This window comes from Sander vitreus, chromosome 13, assembly GCF_031162955.1.
Source record: "Sander vitreus isolate 19-12246 chromosome 13, sanVit1, whole genome shotgun sequence".
NCBI lineage: Eukaryota > Metazoa > Chordata > Actinopteri > Perciformes > Percidae > Sander > Sander vitreus.
This window is the reverse complement of record NC_135867.1, coordinates 16,464,402-16,485,560: the sequence shown is the minus strand read 5'-3', so window position 1 is coordinate 16,485,560 and position 21,159 is coordinate 16,464,402. Positions and strand designations below refer to the sequence as shown.

Below are 21,159 nucleotides of genomic sequence, written 5' to 3'. Positions count from 1 at the left end.
TTGACTGCAGGCTTAAATCTTTACTTTATCCATTTGGTATGCAGCATTAATCAAAAAGGGCTGAGCAGGTCAGTAGTTTATTGGACTACTAGTTAAATATATATTTCTTTACAACTTTCTAAAATGTTTCAGGATTTTTTGTGATTACAGTTTTTATTCCTAACTGCTTTAATTTGGGCTCTTACAATAAGTCAAATTATAAAAACCCAAACCAAAGAGCATATGGCACAAGATTGACTTCTCCCAATTTATTCAAATACCAAATAACATCCAGGACCAGCTTTGTGCATTTCAGCAGTGAAATAAAGAATATTTCAAAAGGTAAGTGTTATACTTTGAGACTAGAAAATAAAACATCCCCACCGAAGAGAGATAATTGACAAAACCGTTCTGTACTTCTTTTAAGAGCGTTTGTTGTCACAGGTATTACATTATATGATGAGGCCTCATTACAGCTTGAACCAAACAGCTCCCCACCATATACACACACAGCACTGGGTTTATCCCACAGTGAAGAATATATACACACACACACAGAAGAATCAATCCATGGAAAACACACTAAACATTTCAATGTTGTGTGTCCACTAAACAGGAACAGGGGTGTGTGTGTGTGTGTGTGTGTGTGTGTGTGTGTGTGTGTGTGTGTGTAGATCTTGACGGTGTGTCTCAAAGTTAACTTACATTTAGCTCCATCCTCCAAATTCACAATCCCTTACTCAAAAGACTGGAACCAACAAATAGCTGCACTTCCCATTGTCTTTATCGCATTCACACAAAATCACAGATTATTTCCCTTCGTAAAACATTATCAAATGTTTTAGCGACATATGACCGGCCTCTATTCTAGTATAAATTTGACCTAATTCTGGTCTCTCATGAGACGGGTCTCAATAAATAGAGTATGAGTGAGAGAAGAGTGAGAGGAAAGGAGAGAAAGACAGACAGGAGGGACAGCAGGACAAACAGGTAAGCGGAGTGAGTTCTGCCTCTTCCCCTTCAGGGTAACTGGGAGTGACCTGGTGGCAGGCTGGCCAATCACAGGAGGATTCAGACCGGTTTAGACCAATCAGATCACTTCAGTGAGAGGCCTCTGCCTGTTGCTGCAGTTTAGGTAGTACAGTCCAATCACAACAGCATGGTGACGGGTTTCTCCAGGAATTTGCGGAACTCTGCCAGCCACTGCGCGCCGACCGCTCCGTCCACCACTCTGTGGTCGCAGCTCAGCGTCACCGACATCATGCTGGCCACGTCGAACCTGCAATAACCAAATTGCCGCTGCATCAGATTCAAATTTAGAAATGCAGTATGTCCAACTTGTTATTCGTATTGTCGTCATGACACTGACCCTTTTTCATTATCCGCAGGCATCAGCCGTTTCTCTGAGCCCCCGACGGCGAGGATACAGGCCTGAGGGGGGTTGATTATCGCGGAGAAGTTCTTGATGCCAAACATCCCCAAATTAGAGATTGTGAATGTACCTCCCTGGAGCAAAAAAAAACGCACACATTGAAGAGAAACGTTTCAATTTGCTGGTTCACTAGATAAATAAAATCTGCATAAAACTAATCATCCTACATTCCAAACTCCTGAAATTGAAAAAATAAAAATAAATACTTGTACAAACAGAATCGGATTTTGTGTTGTACCTGGAACTCATGTGGCTGCAGTTTGCCTTCTCTCGCTTTGGCAGCGAGAGCCGACACATCGGAGCTGATGGCAGCCAGTCCTTTGGTGTGGGCGTTAAACACTATAGGCGTGATGAGACCGTTGGCTGTGCTCACAGCTACACTCAGGTCTACCACATGATTCCTGGAAACATTGAAATAAGTCATGATGACAGCACAGAAATTTGGTAAATTTGTTTTTTAAACTGAGAGAAGAGTTGAACAAATATTTGTGCTTTGAGTGCCCCCTACTGGCACAATAGTGCAGCTACACTTCAAGAGACCGATATTGAACAACAAGGTCACAGTCTTATTATTCCAATCTAACAATGCTGTCGTTTTTCTTTTGTACCCCCTCTTTTGCTGGTCTTTTTTCCCCTTTAAATGAGTGTACCGTGGAACAATTATACTGTGCTTGTACACTTAAGTCACTTGAACAGTGATGCATTTGTTCGTCTGGATGTTACCATGGATTTGAGGGACAGAATTCAAATTTAAGAATTTTAAATTTTAAGATTTTTGTAAATAATTCAACCGCGACAGGTTGACTGGGTTCGAAAACTTTGGTTGATGAAGATAGATTGTTGGCAAGTTATACTTTGTGTACTATGACCAGGTCACATCTGCAAGCCAAAGATTAGTAGGTCTATAAACCAAGAGAACATATTTCCTGTTGACTGTATATTTTGCATGCGTTTGGATATGCCAGTTTATGTGTGTTTACTCACTGGCGGATGACCGTGTCCATCCAGGAGGAGTTGCACTCGGGAACCTTGAGGCAGGACAGAGCGCTGGCTTTGATGATGAAGTCATTCACACTAAGCTTGATATTCTGGGCTTTCACCTCCTGCAGAGACGAGGCGAGGTTGTTCAAGAGAGACAGGAAATAATTAATAATTTTATTTTAGGTTAGGGGGAAAAAAAACATTTCCTGTCTGTCATTCAGTTACACGTCGGTTCACAAGCACAAACTCACAGCATTGAGTTCTTTCCGAAGCTCGAGCACTTGGTCCATGTTGACATCTACAGAAAGATAATAGTGGGGGATAGTTTGCTTGGACTGCATCAACCTTTGAGCGATGACCTGCAGGAGAGATGCATATATGCACTTCAGCTTTGATCCATAATTCATCATGGACAGTCAATAGGATGTGTTAGTTGAGCCTGTGTTGATAAATGTGCGAGCGTCTGTCTTCAGGGCAAAATGTGGAAGAACGGATCAGAGATAACAGAGCTACACTGTGAAAGCCCCTCAGGATGTTTGCCTCACAGAACTCGATAACACCAGCACCAAACCCTGCATAGAAGGAGCGTGTCATGTATTACACTGGACTGCTATCAGAGGAGTTTGAGCAGGGCAGGAAGTCCTCATCGAACACACTGGACCACCAAAAGCCAGGAGTGTGTTGGCTCTCACCTTGCGGATGTTGCTGATAGGGATGTCTGTGAAGGTCCCAGCTGGTGCAGCAGGAGCTGCAGCAGGTGCAGGAGCAGCACGAGGTGCAGCTGGAGTGGGAGCAGCAGCTACGGCCTGCCAAAGGCAATGATTTAATTTGCATTTAAAAACGAATTACAAACAAACCTTGAAGCACATACAGTATGACACCAACATTTTGAGAGTTCAAAAGTAAAGTAAAAATTATATTTGTGATTATTTTGCCAGTGTGGATGATATGAAGACCAAAACCGTTAAGCTTATTGTAACGTAATAACACCTGGAGGCACAAAAACACGAAATCCAAATAGAATTAAACCTTTTGATGTGTCTGAAATAAGTGGAAAATGTCCTTCACAATTTCACACAGCTCAAGGTCTTCAAATTGCTCATTTTGTTTAACCAAGAGTCCAAACCCCAAAAGAATTTAATAATTAATCTAAAAAAAAAAAAGAAAAAGCAGCAAATTCTTGGATGTTAGAAGCTAGAAACAGAGAACGTCTGGCATTTAGACTTCATGAATGACATAATGATTAATTAAACACCAAATAGTTTCAGCACTACATTCTTATATTAGAAAAATCATATGAAAAATCAATTATGGAAATTGAAGTTGTTAGACATGATTACACAGGATTACACATGCATTGCTTGTGAATACAGAAAAAGTGTGAGCGTCACTTACAGGTGCAGCCTTTGGTGGAACAAAGCTGTCAATGTCTTTCCTGGTGATGCGCCCATCAGGACCAGAGCCTGAATAGAAAATAGCACAATGTACAGTATATACAATATTTTACCATCGTTTTCTCTAGCTCTGTATTTAAATTATTCATTTTCTACCAATGTAGATCTTAACGACTACCTGCGTCTTGGTTACTTACCGCTGACCTGTGCCAGGTTGATTCCTTTCTCAGCAGCGAGTTTCCTGGCTAGTGGACTGGCAAACACACGACCTTTCCTGGGTGCTGCTGGGGCAGCGGCAGCAGGACTGGGTGTTGCAGCAGCTGGAGCTGCAGCCTGGAACATAAACACAAACACTCATAAATCATATTCAAACCTGTACCAGCAATCTTAAACTGAATAGAGGCTAAATTCAGGACGTTTTCACGAGTATTTGGGTACATACATATAACAACATATATTTGAAAGTAAAACTTGTATGTGTCTCACTGGTGCTGGTGCTGGAGGTGGTGTGAAAACCTCTGCCACCCCAATCTCTGCATAATTCTTGAAGGCAGCAATGTCACTCGCTTTCTCTACAATGATGCAGAGCGGCATTCCCAGGGGAACATCCCGAGTTCCCTCTGGCACCATGATTTTGGCTAAATATCCCTCCTCCTGCACCTCAAAGCCTGCACACAAACACATGAGAGGGACATGTTGGGCAAGGTGAGCTTTTCCTGTCAGGCTGTAATTCAGGATACAAGACAGTTGTGACAATGATAGCTTCTGATATGGGACACCCACATCCCACATGGCATGATAATTTCAAAACAAGAATTTACCAGATGTTAAGAAACTGTAATGATCTGTAGTGCACTGCACAGTGCAAATATGTCAGGACTGAGGTGTTTTTGTCAGTTTGGGTTTACCGATGGTTGCCTTGTCAGTCTCGATCTCAGCCAGCAGATCTCCTTCACTCAGCTTCTCTCCCACCTTCTTCTCCCAGCGCTGCACTGTTCCCATTGTCATGGTGGGAGAGAGGGCAGGAAGTGTGATCTGTAACACACACACAAACGTGAGTAACAGAAGAAATTATGACACTGTGACATCCTTGGTTCGAGTCTGGATGGGGACATTTGATTGAGCAGCGTCTAACAAATTAAAGCTTCTCCCTAGCTTCTTATAATGGTCTTTCTCATTAAATGATAAAACAAAAATTGTTTTAATTCTCATTAAGGGACAACCTACTTTCTGAATATTTCCACAAGCTAACAGCCTAATACCAACATTTCAAAGTTAGCTTCAGAGACACACAAATCATTTTAAAGATCCTCTGAAATTCAATTCAAAACCTCCAAAGACATACTCTAATAAATGCACAGAAGATCACAAATAATGTTTACGGTTTTGGTTTCACTCATCAAATGTAAAGCCACTATTTATGTATACATTTTGTATGCAACTATAACATATTTCATACTATTCTGATGGCATCAATTTTAGTTTATTGAAAAACATCTGTGTTGCTTTCAGCCTGTTCATCTCAGTACTCTATACATAGTTGTTTTAAATTTTAGGATTTGCCACAGATGATAATCCTTCATAAAGTGAAGTTTCACCATATAACTCCATTCTGCTGCCCTGCTCTAACATGCAGTAGACACACAATGATCTTCACATTCAGACCATTACTGAACAACCCTGATAAAACTTACAGTACACTGTGACTGTAAACATAATCTACATTACTCTACACCCGACTGTACTTTGTTTATGTAAGAACCTTCATGTGCGTTGGGTAAGAGCTTCCCGGGGCTGCAGGAGCAGCAGCAGGAGGAGGAGGAGGAGGAGCGGAGGCAACAGGTGAAGGACCAGCGCCAGCTGCTTGAAGTGACTCCAACGTTACGTCCTTAAAGGCTGAGATGAGGTCAGGGCTGCAGGGGGAAATATAAACACAGATATAAGACGTATAATTACACAAAGCATAACCACATCTACACAGAAACAGAACAGGACAGAAACTTACCTGTCAACTGTGATGCAGATTACAGATCCGATAGTGACATCTCTGGTCCCTTCAGGAACCAGGATCTTTGCCAGATAGCACTCCTCCATCATCTCAAAACCTACAGTGGCCTTGTCAGTCTCCACCTACAATAATAGAAACACTTAAAAAAAGTGTATAGTGACGATTTCCTACATGAATATGGGAACACACACACAGCTCCTAACCTCAGCTATAAGTTCGCCCTCGCTGATTTTTTCTCCCTCCTTCTTCTCCCAGCGAGCGATCGTTCCTGTCTGCATGGTGGGTGACAGTGCAGGAAGCTCCACCTGATAAACACCAAACAAATTCCAGGAGTTCAACAATTAAGGAGTGATGAGGAAGCACCTACTTCACCTGGTGGCTAATCAAATATCAATGAAAAAGACATTTAATTCAACAATATAAAGAATACACTGGGGCTTCATGATAGGGAATTGCAAATACTGGCAAATGTCAGGTGTTGTAACCTTAGTTGCTACATCATCTTGCTCAATAAATGACCCGCATACCACTTTTCACCGCATTTCACCACATCTGTGATGTTCTGCGGTAGCTTTCAAGGTCATGTAACATCCGATAGTAGATATACACAAGTGCTACCAATACAGAGACAGATACACACGTAGAGGGGTTCCCAAACATGAAATCACAATTTGTTTTCATTTTTCCAGCCGTCTTATTAATAATGTGTGTATTGCGTTGTGGAACAATGGCAATACACACAACAGCAAACTGCAAAAACAACAGCAAAAATCACGTTTATTTTACATACAAATACAGACTTTAATAGAATACTTACTTTGTGTACACATTACATACTCAAAACTGCTTAAAATTATTATGCAGTATGAAAATGACCCAAAGCACTCAACAAGTCTCTCATAGAAATTACATCTGGATGGGCGAATCAAATCTCATGATATTCTTGACCAATACCTCAATCAACAATTCATGCTTTCACAAAATATTTTCATAATGAGATTTTAGATAAATAATCATTAATAATGTGGCTAACTGGCTATAATGACTAAGTGGGTAAAGGCAACTTATAGAACAGCTTGAACAGCCTATAGAAAATGACATCACGTTACTGTGATGCAGCCTTTAAAACCAGGAAAAGACCATGCTTAACATATTTCCATATTACGATATCCCAAATCTAAAACTATACCTAGTCTCATATTACAATATTGATATAATATCGATACATTGCCCAGCCCTAATCTGCAGCATGATCAATATTTATGAAATATGGGGTAAAAACAAAATGTATTTTGTCAAATGTAGTAAATTACTACATGAACATCAAAGTTGCAGCATCATTTCTATTCACTGAGAGCTGTTCAGTTTAAGCATTTCTGTTTACATGCATGCTGGTGTGCTACAGATAGCAATTAGAATTAAAGTCAAATCTGGATTTCTGTCAGGTGTAGTGAACCTGAGTCTGAAATACATTCAAGTGTTTTTTTCTTTTCTTTTTGCAATATACCTTTCTGCTTTGGACTGGGACCCCCAGTGGTGCCTATTCACACAGCAAGAAAACAGCTCTGGTGCACCAAAGACATTGAATAACGTATAGCTGTAACATATCATAACGTATAACTGAATCCATTTAAATCATATAAAACTGATTTAAGGCTAGCTAGATGACTCAAATGCCAATGTACCAACTTCTAATGGTTCACCTAATGACATCAAATTAATATTTTAGTATATCGTTAACGTAGCTATTTGCAGAATTGACTTAACAGTTTAAAGTTCATGCAACGGCTGGATTTAACAGCCATGAGTGACAAAATGTGCTTGGTACATCACAGCGCTACCTAATGCTACCTCGGGAGGTCATGCTAGCTCTTAACCATGAACATTGGTGCTATAGCAACCTGACACCTGGTCAGGTAAAGTTACCTTCTGGTGCGGCGGCAGGCTGTAGTAACGCTTGCTCTGACAGCTGCCTGTCAAATGGGGAAACCGCAGCAGAGTTCCCCTGTGGCTGAAGCCGGAGCTCAAAAACACGGTCCGGGACCCCGCTCCGCGGTGAAGCCGCCTCAGTGAACCGGCTCCGGGCACGGAGCGGGAGCTGAGCGTAGCAGGCCCGGTCGGGAGGGAACGGGGACAGCGGAGCCCGGCGGACGGCCTGAGCCGCAGGATGAGACGAAGCATTTCGCAGCAGTTAAAACGCTACACAGAGGTGTTAAATAAAGTATGTATCTTACACCGGCATCAGATATATGTTGGCACCGGGTGTCTCTGTGACTCGAGAACCGATCCGTACTTATTCTCACTTTCTAATGACCTCCTCCAGTCCAAAACACAACGCTTTACGGCTCCCCTCCTAGTCCTGCCGTAGCTTCAAAAGAGGTGTCGTAAACGGTGTCTATTCAAATTTCAATCACTGAATACCAAATAAGCACCACCACTCTGAAAAACAACTAAAAACCTAATGAAATCAAAGTTGAATGAAATAAAAAGTAATAAGACATTTTACCAAAGGCTAGTGGTTTAAACTAGAAACTCTATTCAAGAACTGTAGTTATATCAGAAACCACACGGTGGAGGTGAAACGCACGTACAATGACAGTACACATTGTACTGTATGCAGCCCCCATGTCCAGTGACATGAAATAAAGAAACACATTTTTAAAAGGAAGCAGAGAATATTTCACCAAAGTGTAGATGAAGATGTAGATGCATGTGCATTTTTAATGATATGAATAAAGTGTTGAAATGTCTATCGCCACTTATCAGTAAAAGCCAACTCTCCCAACCAACATACAAAATGGAACTTCTTTTCAAAAACAAAATATCTGTCTTCAAGAAAGGTCATTTTTATTTTTAACAAACAGTATCCATATTTTATAAAATATTTCAGTAAACAAAACATTTGCTAAATAACCATCTCACCAGTAAATTGTACATTTTAAAGTACAGGCAGTTATGGCATTCAAGCGGGTCTTATATAAAAGTAGACTGATGCATATTTCAGTTGGCTTATTAGTTAAGGCAAACACATTTATCCTAAATGGGAAGATAGAAGCAGAGTGAAGGAAAACATGTCAAAGGTCTATCCTGATTGAGCGCGCGCACACACACACACACACACACACACACACACTAAATAGTGGTGTTCTTTTTAACAGGAGCATTCTCACCTCACAGGAACCCCTCTTTAAACAGACAAGAGTCATAAACTTCACACATTTAAGGATATAGTGAAAATATTTTTTACACAAATGTACAAAGCAATTTCATAAAGTAAACAAAACAACAGTGCTGTTCATCTATATTTCTACATGAACATCACAATTCCAGCATCATTTCTATTTCACTGACAGAAGTTCAGTTTGAGCACGTCTGTTTACATGCATGCTGGTGTGCTACAGACCACATCTGGATATGGGTCCTATTTAGTGAAGTTAAGTTCAGCCGAAAATGTTTTTATTTCTTGCTATAGTAGATAATACTGTATATTCACTTTACAGTCACAATTAAGACTAAAATATACCTAGACAATACATATTTCTACCATGTATTCTGGTAGTATTTGTTTCAAAGACTTTTTTTCAACTCCTCAATACAGTACAAACCTCTGGCTTCAACTAGAGGAGAAGCAACAACACAACTGTGGTTTTAGAAACAGTTGAATCAAAAATAATGTTTCTGTCTAGTTTTGATAATACAGTTACAGCTTGGCTATAATAAGCACATGATGGAAATAGCTTTCCTTTGTAAGGCACTAAGTTTTACAATATTCTAGACATCAGTTAGATTTCCAGATCGGGTAGGGCTATCAGTGCATTTTAAGTACCAGTTGATCAACTAAAATCTCTTGCTGACAAGTCTTACAGTATTTCACAAATAATCCAAATCTCAAGTGTCCACTTGTGCCGCTGTTGAACAGTTGTCTCGATGTGCCTCTCGGATAAGAGTGACCAGGAGCAAAAAAAGTGTCAAGGCCCCTCAGCTTGCACCTACAATGGCCTAAGACACAAAAGATAACGTGTTACTTACCATTGAGTCAGGAAAATAAACAGAGATACAGAATTAGCATGTTGTTACCTATCTTCACCACGGTCCTCTTCTACCCAGGCCACTATTTTTCCTTCCCAGCCTGGAATGATTGCTCCATCCAGAAATACCTGCACACAGACATAAGGACATATTTTTTCATGTATGACTTCACTGCTCTTATGTTATAACTTACATGCCATATGTATGATGGAATGCATTTTTGCACAGATCAAGGACTATAGATTTCACCCTCCATCTGAGTGTAGCACAAAATAAGCTAGTGCCTAAAGTTGGGAGTGTTTAAGTACAGTTTAACAGAGTTTGCACCAAGTTTCCTATTACTTTCCTATTATCTATTTATTTCCAAGCCTTCTCTTACCTCTTCTTTCACAGTGCCAAACTCAGGATCCAGGGCCTTGAAGTGGTACCTGTAGTTTCCCTCTCGATCCACAGCTGCCTTAACATCCTTTAGAGTAACCTCACCCAACCTGTACAGTGTGTACAAAGAGACTCAGCTTGACAGCTTGTGACATTGTTTTTGTTGTTTATTTTGTTTTCTACCTATGGCCGACTACCCTAAATTTATGTGTTAGGATGATCAGCATCACTGCTGGCTGGCAAATTTACTTTTTTAGGTTAATTAAGAAAACATATTTAAATACAACATATTTAAATGTTTCGGAAAAAACGCTTAAAAGGTATAGTAAGCGATGTTAATCTAATGCACTTTTTGTCAAATTCAGCGAATATGTCCTCATGATCGCCTAGCTCTCTATTTTCTGTGTGCGCTAAAAAAAAATCTGGTGTTCCTACACAGCCCTGGCTGTGTAAATGCAAAACAAACCAAACAACACTATTCCAGCCAATAGAGAGCCGAAGTCACGCCCTTCTACTTCCGGCCAATGGGACCTATCTTTCGAAAAAATATGAATGAGAGTCAATGGAGAGATAATAATTATTTTTTGATCCCGTTTAAATTGAGCCATGGATTACAAATATGATGTTCATCAATTTAAAAAAATATTTTTCAACCGAAGAACGTCTCAGTTTATTGTTAAACTGTTGAAGTATAAGACTGTGAAAATACGTAATTAGAAAGACTGCACACACTTCAATGTAGCATGGATCATCGCTTACTGCACCTTTAACACACACACACACACACACACACACACACACACACACACACACACACACACACACACACACACACACACACACACACACACACACACACACACACACACACACACACACACACACACACACACACCTCTTCTGTATATTGATCATGGAAGGTGTTGGGGATTTTCCAGTAAAATAAAGTATTTTAGTGGAGGCAGAAGAACCACTGTGGGATTGACAAACGTCTGTAATAAACAGAAACACAGTTAGTAAAAGCATTACTATTCTGTGTATTTGGGGGGTACATGTTGGAACAAATTACTTGTGCATGGCCAGGTGTCAGAGTCTGTGTGTTGGCCTCTGCGTCTTGGAGATTTCCCCCTTCCCTGCAGTATTTGGAAAAATGTTGACAGCCCTTCATGATTTTAAATCTTTACATTTTGACAAAAGTAACATGATCTAATACAATTTTACAGTTTAAACCAATGTTACAGCATAGTCTTTCAATGGTGCTCACTCATCAATCAATTACACAGTCAAATCGGATTTTAAAGTGACCATCTACTGATAATTTAATAAGTCAGTTTTGTGCTTGAGTTCGTACCCTGTGGGTATGCAGAACGTGCAGTCTGTCGATGAGTGATACTATGCCCTGCTCCAGGGTATCCAGTGTATGGTGCTGTGGGTCGTGGTCTCTGAAGTTGTTCCTCAAGCTGCGGAGTGAATCTCTGAGCAGCTGAACCTCCTCTGCCTGCTAACAGAGCACAAACACAAAAACCCTGTCAAAAACTCAAAAAGCTAATTTTATCGACAGCTGTGTACACATTTAAAGCCTGTAGTTGCTTTTCTTAGACTGTTCTGTCCAGCAAATACTGTATTATTAAAGCAACTGTATTCCAGGTAATTCACAGCTCATACAGTAAGCATTTCTTTAACTAACTATTCATGAACGGGGAATCTGGTGTTTCATGTGGTCAAATTATAGTATATATAGGCTAAATACTGCAAGATAATGTGAGTGTATATCTGTGTGCTGCTTTGTTAGCAAAATATAAATAGGCCCACTAACTGAACAGCATTATCAATATATACAATACTTACGTGTGACATAGAGGTAGCTGGATTTCCAGCGTAAGAATATCCATTGTTTTCTGTGACGGTGGGAATCTGAGAAAAAAGAAATGTGTCAGCTGTGTAATGTATATCTGAATTCATTGCTGCCTTGTGCAGACTTAATATGAAAACTAAAAGTCCACTGTTTATTAAGATTTTTGTGCAGAAAGAGTCCGTAAAGAAACCGTACTACCTGCATGCTGTTTTTATGCTCCAACTCTCTTTGCAATTCACTCTGGCAGAGAGACACACAATCAGACACACACTGATATTAAGCTGTAAATATATCTAGTCGATGCCTTGATAGATTGAAGTGACTCATTAATTGAATAAGTAAAAGGAGGAACCGAGTAAATTTACACTTTCCTCCTGCATCAAAGTTTAAGTATTAATTTGCTGATAAAAGGGCATTTAAAAAAAGTGAGTTCATGATTAACTTTTGGTCTGAGATTTTCACACATAGCATTGAGCTGGACAGACGATTTTAAATCCACTGTAGCTTGTTTAAGTTCCCTTTAAAATCCTGAAACTGGCTCACGTACCTGCTTTTTTTGACTTTCTTCAAGCTTGTGTTTAAGTTGCTGCAGTAGTCTGTCTTTCTGTCCTATCTCCTTCTGTACCCAGCCAGCCAAAGAGAAAAGGTGGGGTTCATAGTTTAGTACAAACTCAATAAACAGATGCTTTGTAAAATAAAGTCAGGATGATTAAACTAAGTTACAGCAAACCATTAAAGGAGAGGGATTGGAGAACCTCACCTTGCATTCGGCCCATAGCCGGTTACATTCCTCCAGCTTCCACTGTAGCTCGGCCTATTACACATTTTCATAGAGTAAAGGGAAGTGCAATACACATAAAAAATATAGATATATATATTTTAGATATAGAATACAGTACCTACTGAAAACAGTTTTGTAAAAAATGTTTAACATGGTGTTTTGCAGATTTTACATTAAATATAAACAAAATAAAAATGTAATAAAATGAAAGATTCATAGATTTTGTACGTTCTGGTTGTTTAGTTCCTCCTTTGTCATGCTGGCTCTGAGAAGCTCTTGCTTCATCTGCAGTATTGATGCCTCCTGAGTGCACAGCCTCTGCTGCTGGGCGTCCTGCACATTTACAAACCAACAGAAAGTCAATACTTTGGCCAGCAACCAGAACAATATTCAACTGGGTAATAACATAAATAACTGCATATCTGACTTTGTCTTACCTTGACTCCCTGCATGTTTCTCATCTCCTGCTTACAGCGTAACAGTTCCCTCTAAAGCAACAGCAAACAACACACTCGGAATTAAATATTAATCACAGGGTGCATTCCAGAAGTGTATTCTCTCAGTCATAAGAAATGTGTAAATGTTGCCCTAATAAAAGAATATATTGACAGTTTGAAAAGAAAACAAATGATTAAATGATACAATTACTTACCTTCAGCTCCTGAGACTCCTCCATGCTCTGATCCAAACGACTGCGAATGACTACCTGGAAAGAGAGAGAAAAAAGGGATGTGTATGTGAGAACCACAATGGACTTAGAAAGAAGGGAAGCTGATACCCGTGTCACCCTCTCACACACACACGCGCACGCACACACACACGCGCACACACACACACACACACACACACACACACACACACACAGTAGTAGAGAAATGTGATCTGTGCTGAACACAAAGAGCTGTTGGAAAAAAAAAGCAAAGAAGAGGTTGCCACAAAAAAGTGAGTGAGCAGAGAAGGGCCAAAAATGAAATCAAGATTGAAAAAAAAGGATGAAAAAACAAAAATAAAAGGAGAGACTCTCACTACCAGTTGCTGTTCAGCATTGCCTTGGTCCAAACTCAAAGACACATCCTGCTCATCCTCAGGCAGCGAACCATGCAGTAGCAGGGCCTTAAAAACACAAAGGGTATAACACCAGTTTGTACTTTGGAGTGAGGTCGCTGTGTTCAGAAAGCTTTGACTAGTTAAAGCATTAGCTGGTAGGTTGTCTATTGCATAATAAGCACAGCATTTCAATAGCCTAAAAATATTGCCGTAGAAATGCCACGGTATCCTACTAGATCCCACCCTCCTCTGCACAGGTGCTGCAACCAACCAGTAGGAGTAAATAGTGGAGCAATACAGACATGATTTTGTACTTGCAGCTTCCATACCCCAAAAACACTGCATGTGTTCTGGCCCAGTTAAGCCCAACCATTGGTCTCTACAGTGCTTTTTCCATGTAGTTCTTTTAAAGACAGATCTCAAAAGCACCTGAGAAATTATTTTTCTAAACATACTAACATCAGCATAATTAAGTCAGCCAATAACGCCTATGGCAGTATTATTGGTAATGTTTATTTACCAGCTTTACATCCAATATCTTCAAAGAAAATATGAGAAAATACAGAATATGCACTTAGCTGTTAAACTTTAATATTGACGTCAACATAAGGCTGAAAAAACAAAAGGACAACACATCTGTATTTATACACAGAGGGTTACCAGAATCAAACCTTCGTATGCATGTACCTGTAAAGCAGACACCATTTTACGTGTGTCCTGCACCTCCTTCTCCAAAGTTTCACTGAAAGAATCCTCCAACGCCGTCTCCACTACAACATGAGATGTCTCAGCTACACGCACACAGACGTACACACACATTATTATTATTATTATTACTACATGTCCAACGATAAATCTTAAGGTTTACTAATCAAATGCCGGTTTGTGGGTTTACAGAACTCACCACTGCTGTTGTGTTGTTGGTGGTCTTCCTGCTGTCTGTCTGAGTGGCTGCTGGGTGGAGCTCTTGGAGATGACAGTGGACTGACGGAGCTGAGGCTCGGAGTACAAAATACTGATTAATCAATATATTTTAGAGAAGCTTGTGTGTGCATGTAAACACTTACTTACATGCAGTGTAAATATAGTATACTATGTGCTACTACATACTACTTTGACCTGGTTGGGTGACATCTTAATTTTTGTAATATATCTGTAGTAATATAGAATATACATTTGTAAGTAATAAAACTGTCACTCTGAATACATGTCCTACTGAAACCCCTTTCTGCACTCTATAAAAGTGACAGCAACAATGACATTCCCCCAAAATCAGACATACAAACAAACATATTAATGGAATGTTAAATATGCAGTCTCTCTTTGACAGCTCTTTGTAACTAATGCTTTTGTTGTAATTATGGCTCTAGATGGATGGCTTGTAAGACAGGAGAGGAAATGGGACAAATACAAAGAAAGCAGCATGAGAATGACACATATTTTCTAAAATCCAAATTTGCCAAGAGGAGCCCTAATCCTTGCCTGCTTTTGCAAATCAAAGCAGTTACAAACTGCATGGTGCCTACAGACACTACACTTAATTTACAGTCTCTTTTCACATTGCATTTTAGCACTGTAGAATTGTTATAGTTATGGAGAAAGAAGCATAAACTCACACACTTGCACAGGAATCCACACCCACACTGCCTCACAGTGTCTGGTCTTACCATTTCATCTGGGTCCCCCCCATAGTGGGCTACAAGTGGGCTAAACTGTGCGTAACAGTTCCAAGGAGCCTAATTTCACCCTGCATGTGGGTCTCTGGCATCAGCATCTCCACAAACCCATGACACATGTGATTCTCCTCAGTCTGACATGCCCCACCCCTCACCCTCCAGCTAGCTGTCATGGCAACCAATGCAGCAGACACTGCTTAGCATCTCCCACTTAATTAAGCTACATATGGCATCATCAGGTCATTAAGCTCTGTTGAATCTCTATCTCTCCAAATAAAACTGCATCATCTTTCTACCAACAATAAATGCATACACTTCTCTTTCCATCACTATAAACAGATACACACACACAAAATATGAGCACCACAGAGCATAACCAGACATATGACTGGAGAAGATAAAGACTGGCTGTGTCTTTTCTTCTATCATCTGCCTGTGGCTTGCACAGATATTTATGAAGTAACACACACACACACACACACACACACACACACACACACACACACACACACACACACACACAGCAGGGTGAAGTTTGGAGTACTAAAGTCATATGCTCTATCTAGCAGTGAGACACACACACCTACGCACAAACAAATGAACCACATAATAAAGTCTATTGTTTCCAAAGTGTGGAAAAGTAGGTGTTGAAGACGCAAGATAACATAAGATTACATTAATTTAACTACCCTCAAACATTTGAACTGAACTGACACATTGAACCGTACAGTATAAATAGCACAGTAGAGTTTGTTGTTTTCTCCCAACCACTGAGTTGCACAGTCTTGTGTAAAAATGCATTGAGCAAATATCTACAAACAAAAAGCAAAAGCAAGCAAATAGTTACAGATTAAAAATAAGTTATGTATCTAATTTATTGGATAGCTGCAGTAAACAATGTTAATGTTTAAAGCCCTGATTTAAATGAGCTAATAGTTTCAGACCTCAGGTACTGAGGAAGCTTGTTCCACAGGTGGGGAGCATAGAAACTAAAAGCTGATTCACCTCGCTTGGTTTTGAACCTGGGAACACTCAGTAAATTAGTCCCAGATGACCTGAGGGGTCTGGATGCTTCATAGCGTACAAGTAAGTCAGAGATGTATTTAGGCCGAGACCATTTAGTGCTTTACAGTATAGACAAGTAAAAACTTGTTTTAGAAACTATCCTTGACACACAGGAAGCCAGTGCAGTGATTTAAGGACTGGTGCAATGTGCTCCACTTTCTTGGGGTTTCTTTAGGACTTCTGGACGAGCTGCAGCTGTCTGATTGATTTTTTTCTAAGACCTGTAAACATAATTACAATAGTCTAGCCTGCTAAAAAATAAAAGTTTTTCTGTATCTTTATTGACAAAAAAAAAAGATTTTTTTCTCTGTTTAGTTGTAGGAAATTCTGGCAAATCCACTCATGTATTGTTCAATGCACTTATTCAACAAATGTAAGGGACTAAAGTCATTTGGTGACACTGTTATGTAGAGTTGTGTATCATCTGCATAAGTATGGTAGGAGATGAATTTTGTTTGCTCATATTCATAATTACCAATTGACACAAAGTAGTCCCTTTCTTGTAAATAATATTTGAACCAATTTAGCACAGTGCCACAAAGTCCCACCCACTGTTCTAGTCTGTCGAGCAGTATCTTACAGTCAACCGTGTTGAATGCAGCACTGAGATTCAGTAATACCAAAACCAATTTTTTTTTATGCATCAGTGCTCAGTGAAAGTGTCACAGAAACTAATGCTTTTTCACACATAAAAATGAATCAGCAAATGAGGACTATACTTGTCCTTCAGCAAAGATCTTTCTAATTTTACATGTTGCATTTGAGAGCACTAAGAGGCTAGTTATCTACTTTTCATCTGAAGATATATTACCCTGAATCAAATCTGCCTGTGACAGTGACAGAAAAAAATCACTATGTATGTACGAATCTATGTATGTATGCACGTGCGCGCGCGTGTGTGTGTGTGTATATGTATGTAAGCTGTTTTATCTCACAGTTAAGGCAATATAAAGTGAGTGCATTTGCTCAAGACCATTTGATATTAAACTATAAACTATATTCAAGGATTCACACAACTGTTTAGTTATGAGAATTTTGCTTTTTGTAAAAGCAGATTACCTGCTTGGCTGGGGATTTTCCGGCTCATCCGGAGTTCCTCTTTCATACTGCTCAACCAGTGCACGAACACACACATTCTTTTCCACATCCAACCCCCAGCCACTAAAAGATGACAAAGCAGAGGACATTTATTTATAAATAAGAACTTGTACACAGTTTTGATATTAAATGTAAAGAGACAAGCCTTATTTTAGCAGTTCTGAGGATGGTAGTTTGGTGGTTTGTTTGTCCACCAGAGGACAGCAAAGACTACACGTTTATCTAACAAATGATTGCTGTGGTAGAGAACATTTTGATATTACAGAAAGACAGTAACAGGGGTTTGTGTCTATGTTTATGATTATCGCTGCCAGCATACCTGTGGATACGTGCGGTGCATGTAGGCTGCGAGGCATCAAGTCGTGCTGATGCCAGTGCAGCAGCAGCACCTTGTGCTAGTGCAACAGTGGAGAGAGGGTTGTGGCTAGCAGAGGTTCTTGACAAACCCCTCCCACTTACTGAAGCAGCCCTGTGATTGGCTGAGGGTTTGAAGTGGGCAGCCAGAGCCAGAATTATCCTCATTACAGATTTCAGATTACCTTCAACAATGTCTGCGAACAGAAAAGTAACATATGTCCCTCAGTAATGACCTAGACATGTACAATATTACATTAACACACGGTATTAACATGGGATGCCAAGATAGCAGCTTTATAACTTTAAATTATTTTTAAGATTGCACACTAGGTTGCACATAATCACTGTTTCCCTAATGCACATGGAGAAATATGTATTTGTCACAATGCAAATATGTAATTTTGATGTGCATAAAGATTTGGGGTCAATAAAATCTTATGATTATAATATAGGTTCAGCAACCAGAAAAGTTTATGTACACCTGCTTTCGAAACGAAGAAAGACAGATGAAGAAAAAAATAGAATTTTCTGTGATTTACCTCTTGCAGATATATGTGGCATGCGTATGTGTCTGGAGGAAATGAACTGCAAGACTTGCTCCACATTGTTCCTGCTTTCCTCTTTGTTTTGTGGAGAAACATACACTCTTTCCAGCACTTCCCCAGCTGCCAATTTGAATGAGATTTGAGAGAGAAAAAAAGAATTGATGACCAGTATTTTTTCACACTCTGCACAAACCTTACAGCCCTCCTTCTTTCCCTTTCTAAATCAGTCATTTTGCACATATGTGTTATATTGTCTTTTTACATACTTTTTTTAATTGTATTGTATCTATTCTGTATTTATTTTCTTGACTCTAGCATTACTTTGCTTTGTTGCTTATTCCCTTTTAAATATGTTTATTGTTTACTGTATGCACCTACAACACCAAGGCAAATTCCTTGCAAGTGTAAACCTGATGGTAATAAATCTGATTCTGATTCAAAAACTGAGGAGAATGAAAAACAACCGATTAAGTTTGTGGTTCTCTTTTAAATGTGTACTGACTATGGTGGATAATTGATAAATTAATTTAAAATATTTGCTCACTGCAGGAATAAACGGATTTAGGTCTCACCAGTCTGGATCAATGGAAGTACATTTCCAGGATAATTGCCTGACATCCCGTGCGCGGCTCACATGCCAGATGTCCCTCACCTCCCGCTCTTAGTATGTTATCGTTCTCAAACTCTGTTCGCTTCGGGAAACAACAACAAACTTCAAGTGTGGCAAGCTACACGCTGAAAAACGGCAATTTTTTTAAGACAATTTGGATCGTGCAACAAGGCAGGCCTGCTTGGTTCTTTCGGGGAATGATTGTAAAGACTTGCAAAGAATACGTTTACGGCTAACTAGGACTTTTTGGACCGATTGGTGGGGATTGCTATGGACGAAGTACACACGGTGATACACTGGGAAGAGCAAATTACGTTTAACCATGTATCCAGCTAATTTAATGTTCCACCAAAACATGTTCCTTCCAGAGATCATTTTGCAGAGCCGCCGTCACTGCATCCGGAACTTAACGCCGCCCAAGACAGTTGTGATTGGTTTAAAGAAATGCAAACAATCCAGAGTTTTTTTCTCCTATAGCAGAATGTATGTGTGGAGTAGCCAGACCTTACTCCACAGCGCTGTGTTGATAGGTCTGGCAATGTGAGACAAAGGCCAAGACAACACAACCTAAATAATTAATTTAGAAAAAGTTTAATATTCTGACCCCAACATTACTACACCACATGAGCTGTGTGTGTGTGTGTGTGTGTGTGTGTGTGTGTATTTACCAACTATCTCTATGAGTTGTGTGAGCACCACCCCATCCTGCAGATCATTCCTGAGGTTTGTGATAGGCTTCAGGCCTGGTTTCCTCTTCAGCTGAGAGTTCACCCAGGAAACATAGGCTGCCAGCTGCTGCTGCAATCCATCAATCAGATATACACAAATCCAATAAACCACAGAGGAACACATACACAAACACACAGCTTAGAGTGGGGGCCAAAAAAGGCTGAGACCGTGATGTGACAAATGAGTTCCTTTGTTTATTATGTTGGGACAGGAGAGAGGGGAGCAGGGTCAGTCCATTGTCTCACTGCCTATTAAATTTTACTTTTGTTGTAAAGGCCAATCATATAATCCCGTGTTCAGTCCAGAGCTACACTGCTTCCCCTGTATTTCACACGGTTACGTTACTCTACCTTTACGGGTCCTGTTTAGTCACGTGACAGCCCGTCGTCCGGGATACAATACAAAAAACGCACCCCATTTTGAACAGAGAACATTACACTTAACCTAAACTTAAATATGATGTTTGGTTTGTTTATGGCTTATTAATACAAATACTGAAGCTACTTGGTTCTCTTATTTGCTGACAACCATTACACTTAACGTTTTGCTAGCGATTACGCCAGCTACCTAACTAGCTAACTAAATTGCTTCTTTTTTTTTTTCAAAACTAACGTTAACGTTACACATTAACTTAATTGGACAAACTGCAGAAATTAGTTATTTCTATCTGAAGCTGTGGCACTTTATTGCCAGGTTGTCTAACGATTGTTAGATGGTTTGCAAATTGAACTGGCTTCCGCTTGCTAAATTATGGCTTACCTAGCTAACTTAATCAAAATCAACATTAGTAACGCTTGATGAACGTTACCTCATTAAAGCCCCCATGAAGAACCTCATCGAGCAAACTTCCTCTAGAAAGTGAGGCGATCATCTTTTAACTCGAAAACCCATTTAAGCTAGCTAGCTGGCTAGCTTCATTGAATCCCACACGACTCGCCTGAAACAACAGACAGACCCCCGTTTCTAGCGGCTGCTGCACTCCAGCAAACGTCAACAAACCGAGACAATTGAGGGCACGGAGGAGACTGCTGCCGTTACTCTGGCTGGGAGACCGGCGTCAAGCCACCCACCCACGATGACATACCTGGCTTCCGGTTGCAGGTTTCAGAATAAAACTGCATTTGACAAACACTTCCGGAATTCAAACCAAGAGCTCTTGGTGTCTTATGTCTTGTCATTGCATAAAAAAGTAATA

General features: G+C 39.9%; 2 protein-coding genes across 5 annotated transcripts; both read right to left on the bottom strand.

The window, feature by feature from the left end:
* dlat (dihydrolipoamide S-acetyltransferase (E2 component of pyruvate dehydrogenase complex)) lies at positions 1 to 8,152 on the bottom strand. Its single transcript, XM_078265919.1, has 14 exons — positions 7,721 to 8,152; positions 5,998 to 6,099; positions 5,792 to 5,916; positions 5,549 to 5,699; positions 4,695 to 4,821; positions 4,273 to 4,454; positions 3,984 to 4,119; positions 3,788 to 3,855; positions 3,085 to 3,198; positions 2,644 to 2,751; positions 2,396 to 2,514; positions 1,650 to 1,812; positions 1,349 to 1,485; positions 1 to 1,258 (listed from the first exon to the last, which is right to left on the bottom strand). The coding sequence occupies exons 1-14, from the start codon at positions 7,973 to 7,975 to the stop codon at positions 1,129 to 1,131; spliced, it is 1,917 nt and encodes a 638-aa protein (XP_078122045.1). The 5' UTR covers positions 7,976 to 8,152; the 3' UTR covers positions 1 to 1,128.
* A 472-nt stretch (positions 8,153 to 8,624) lies between these two features.
* On the bottom strand, positions 8,625 to 21,025 carry LOC144527965 (dixin-like). Of its 4 annotated transcripts, none has more exons than XM_078266332.1 (21): positions 20,773 to 21,025; positions 19,904 to 20,033; positions 18,620 to 18,745; positions 18,043 to 18,274; positions 17,685 to 17,786; positions 14,789 to 14,883; positions 14,572 to 14,675; positions 13,864 to 13,950; positions 13,490 to 13,543; positions 13,275 to 13,325; positions 13,066 to 13,170; positions 12,817 to 12,870; positions 12,604 to 12,675; positions 12,255 to 12,296; positions 12,050 to 12,115; positions 11,553 to 11,702; positions 11,271 to 11,334; positions 11,097 to 11,193; positions 10,203 to 10,311; positions 9,872 to 9,951; positions 8,625 to 9,793 (listed from the first exon to the last, which is right to left on the bottom strand). In XM_078266332.1, exons 1-21 carry the CDS (start codon positions 20,833 to 20,835, stop codon positions 9,784 to 9,786), a joined length of 1,893 nt encoding a protein of 630 aa, XP_078122458.1. In that variant the 5' UTR covers positions 20,836 to 21,025; the 3' UTR covers positions 8,625 to 9,783. The 4 variants fall into 4 exon arrangements, with proteins under 4 accessions (XP_078122458.1, XP_078122461.1, XP_078122460.1 ...); XM_078266335.1 differs by having other exon boundaries at positions 11,553 to 11,699; XM_078266334.1 differs by having other exon boundaries at positions 13,867 to 13,950.
* Positions 21,026 to 21,159: the final 134 nt, after the last annotated feature.

Coding starts and splice junctions, on each gene's coding strand:
- dlat (XM_078265919.1), bottom strand. CDS start 7,975: ATGCTTCGTCTCATCCTGCGGCTCAGGCCGTCCGCCGGGCTCCGCTGT. Junction 5,700..5,791: donor ATCTGCATCACAGTTGACAG/GTAAGTTTCTGT, acceptor TTCCCCCTGCAG/CCCTGACCTCATCTCAGCCT. Junction 2,515..2,643: donor TTCGGAAAGAACTCAATGCT/GTGAGTTTGTGC, acceptor TCGTCTCTGCAG/GAGGTGAAAGCCCAGAATAT.
- LOC144527965 (XM_078266332.1), bottom strand. CDS start 20,835: ATGATCGCCTCACTTTCTAGAGGAAGTTTGCTCGATGAGGTTCTTCAT. Junction 20,034..20,772: donor TTCATGGGGGCTTTAATGAG/GTAACGTTCATC, acceptor GATGGATTGCAG/CAGCAGCTGGCAGCCTATGT. Junction 12,116..12,254: donor AGCATAAAAACAGCATGCAG/GTAGTACGGTTT, acceptor CTTTTTTCTCAG/ATTCCCACCGTCACAGAAAA.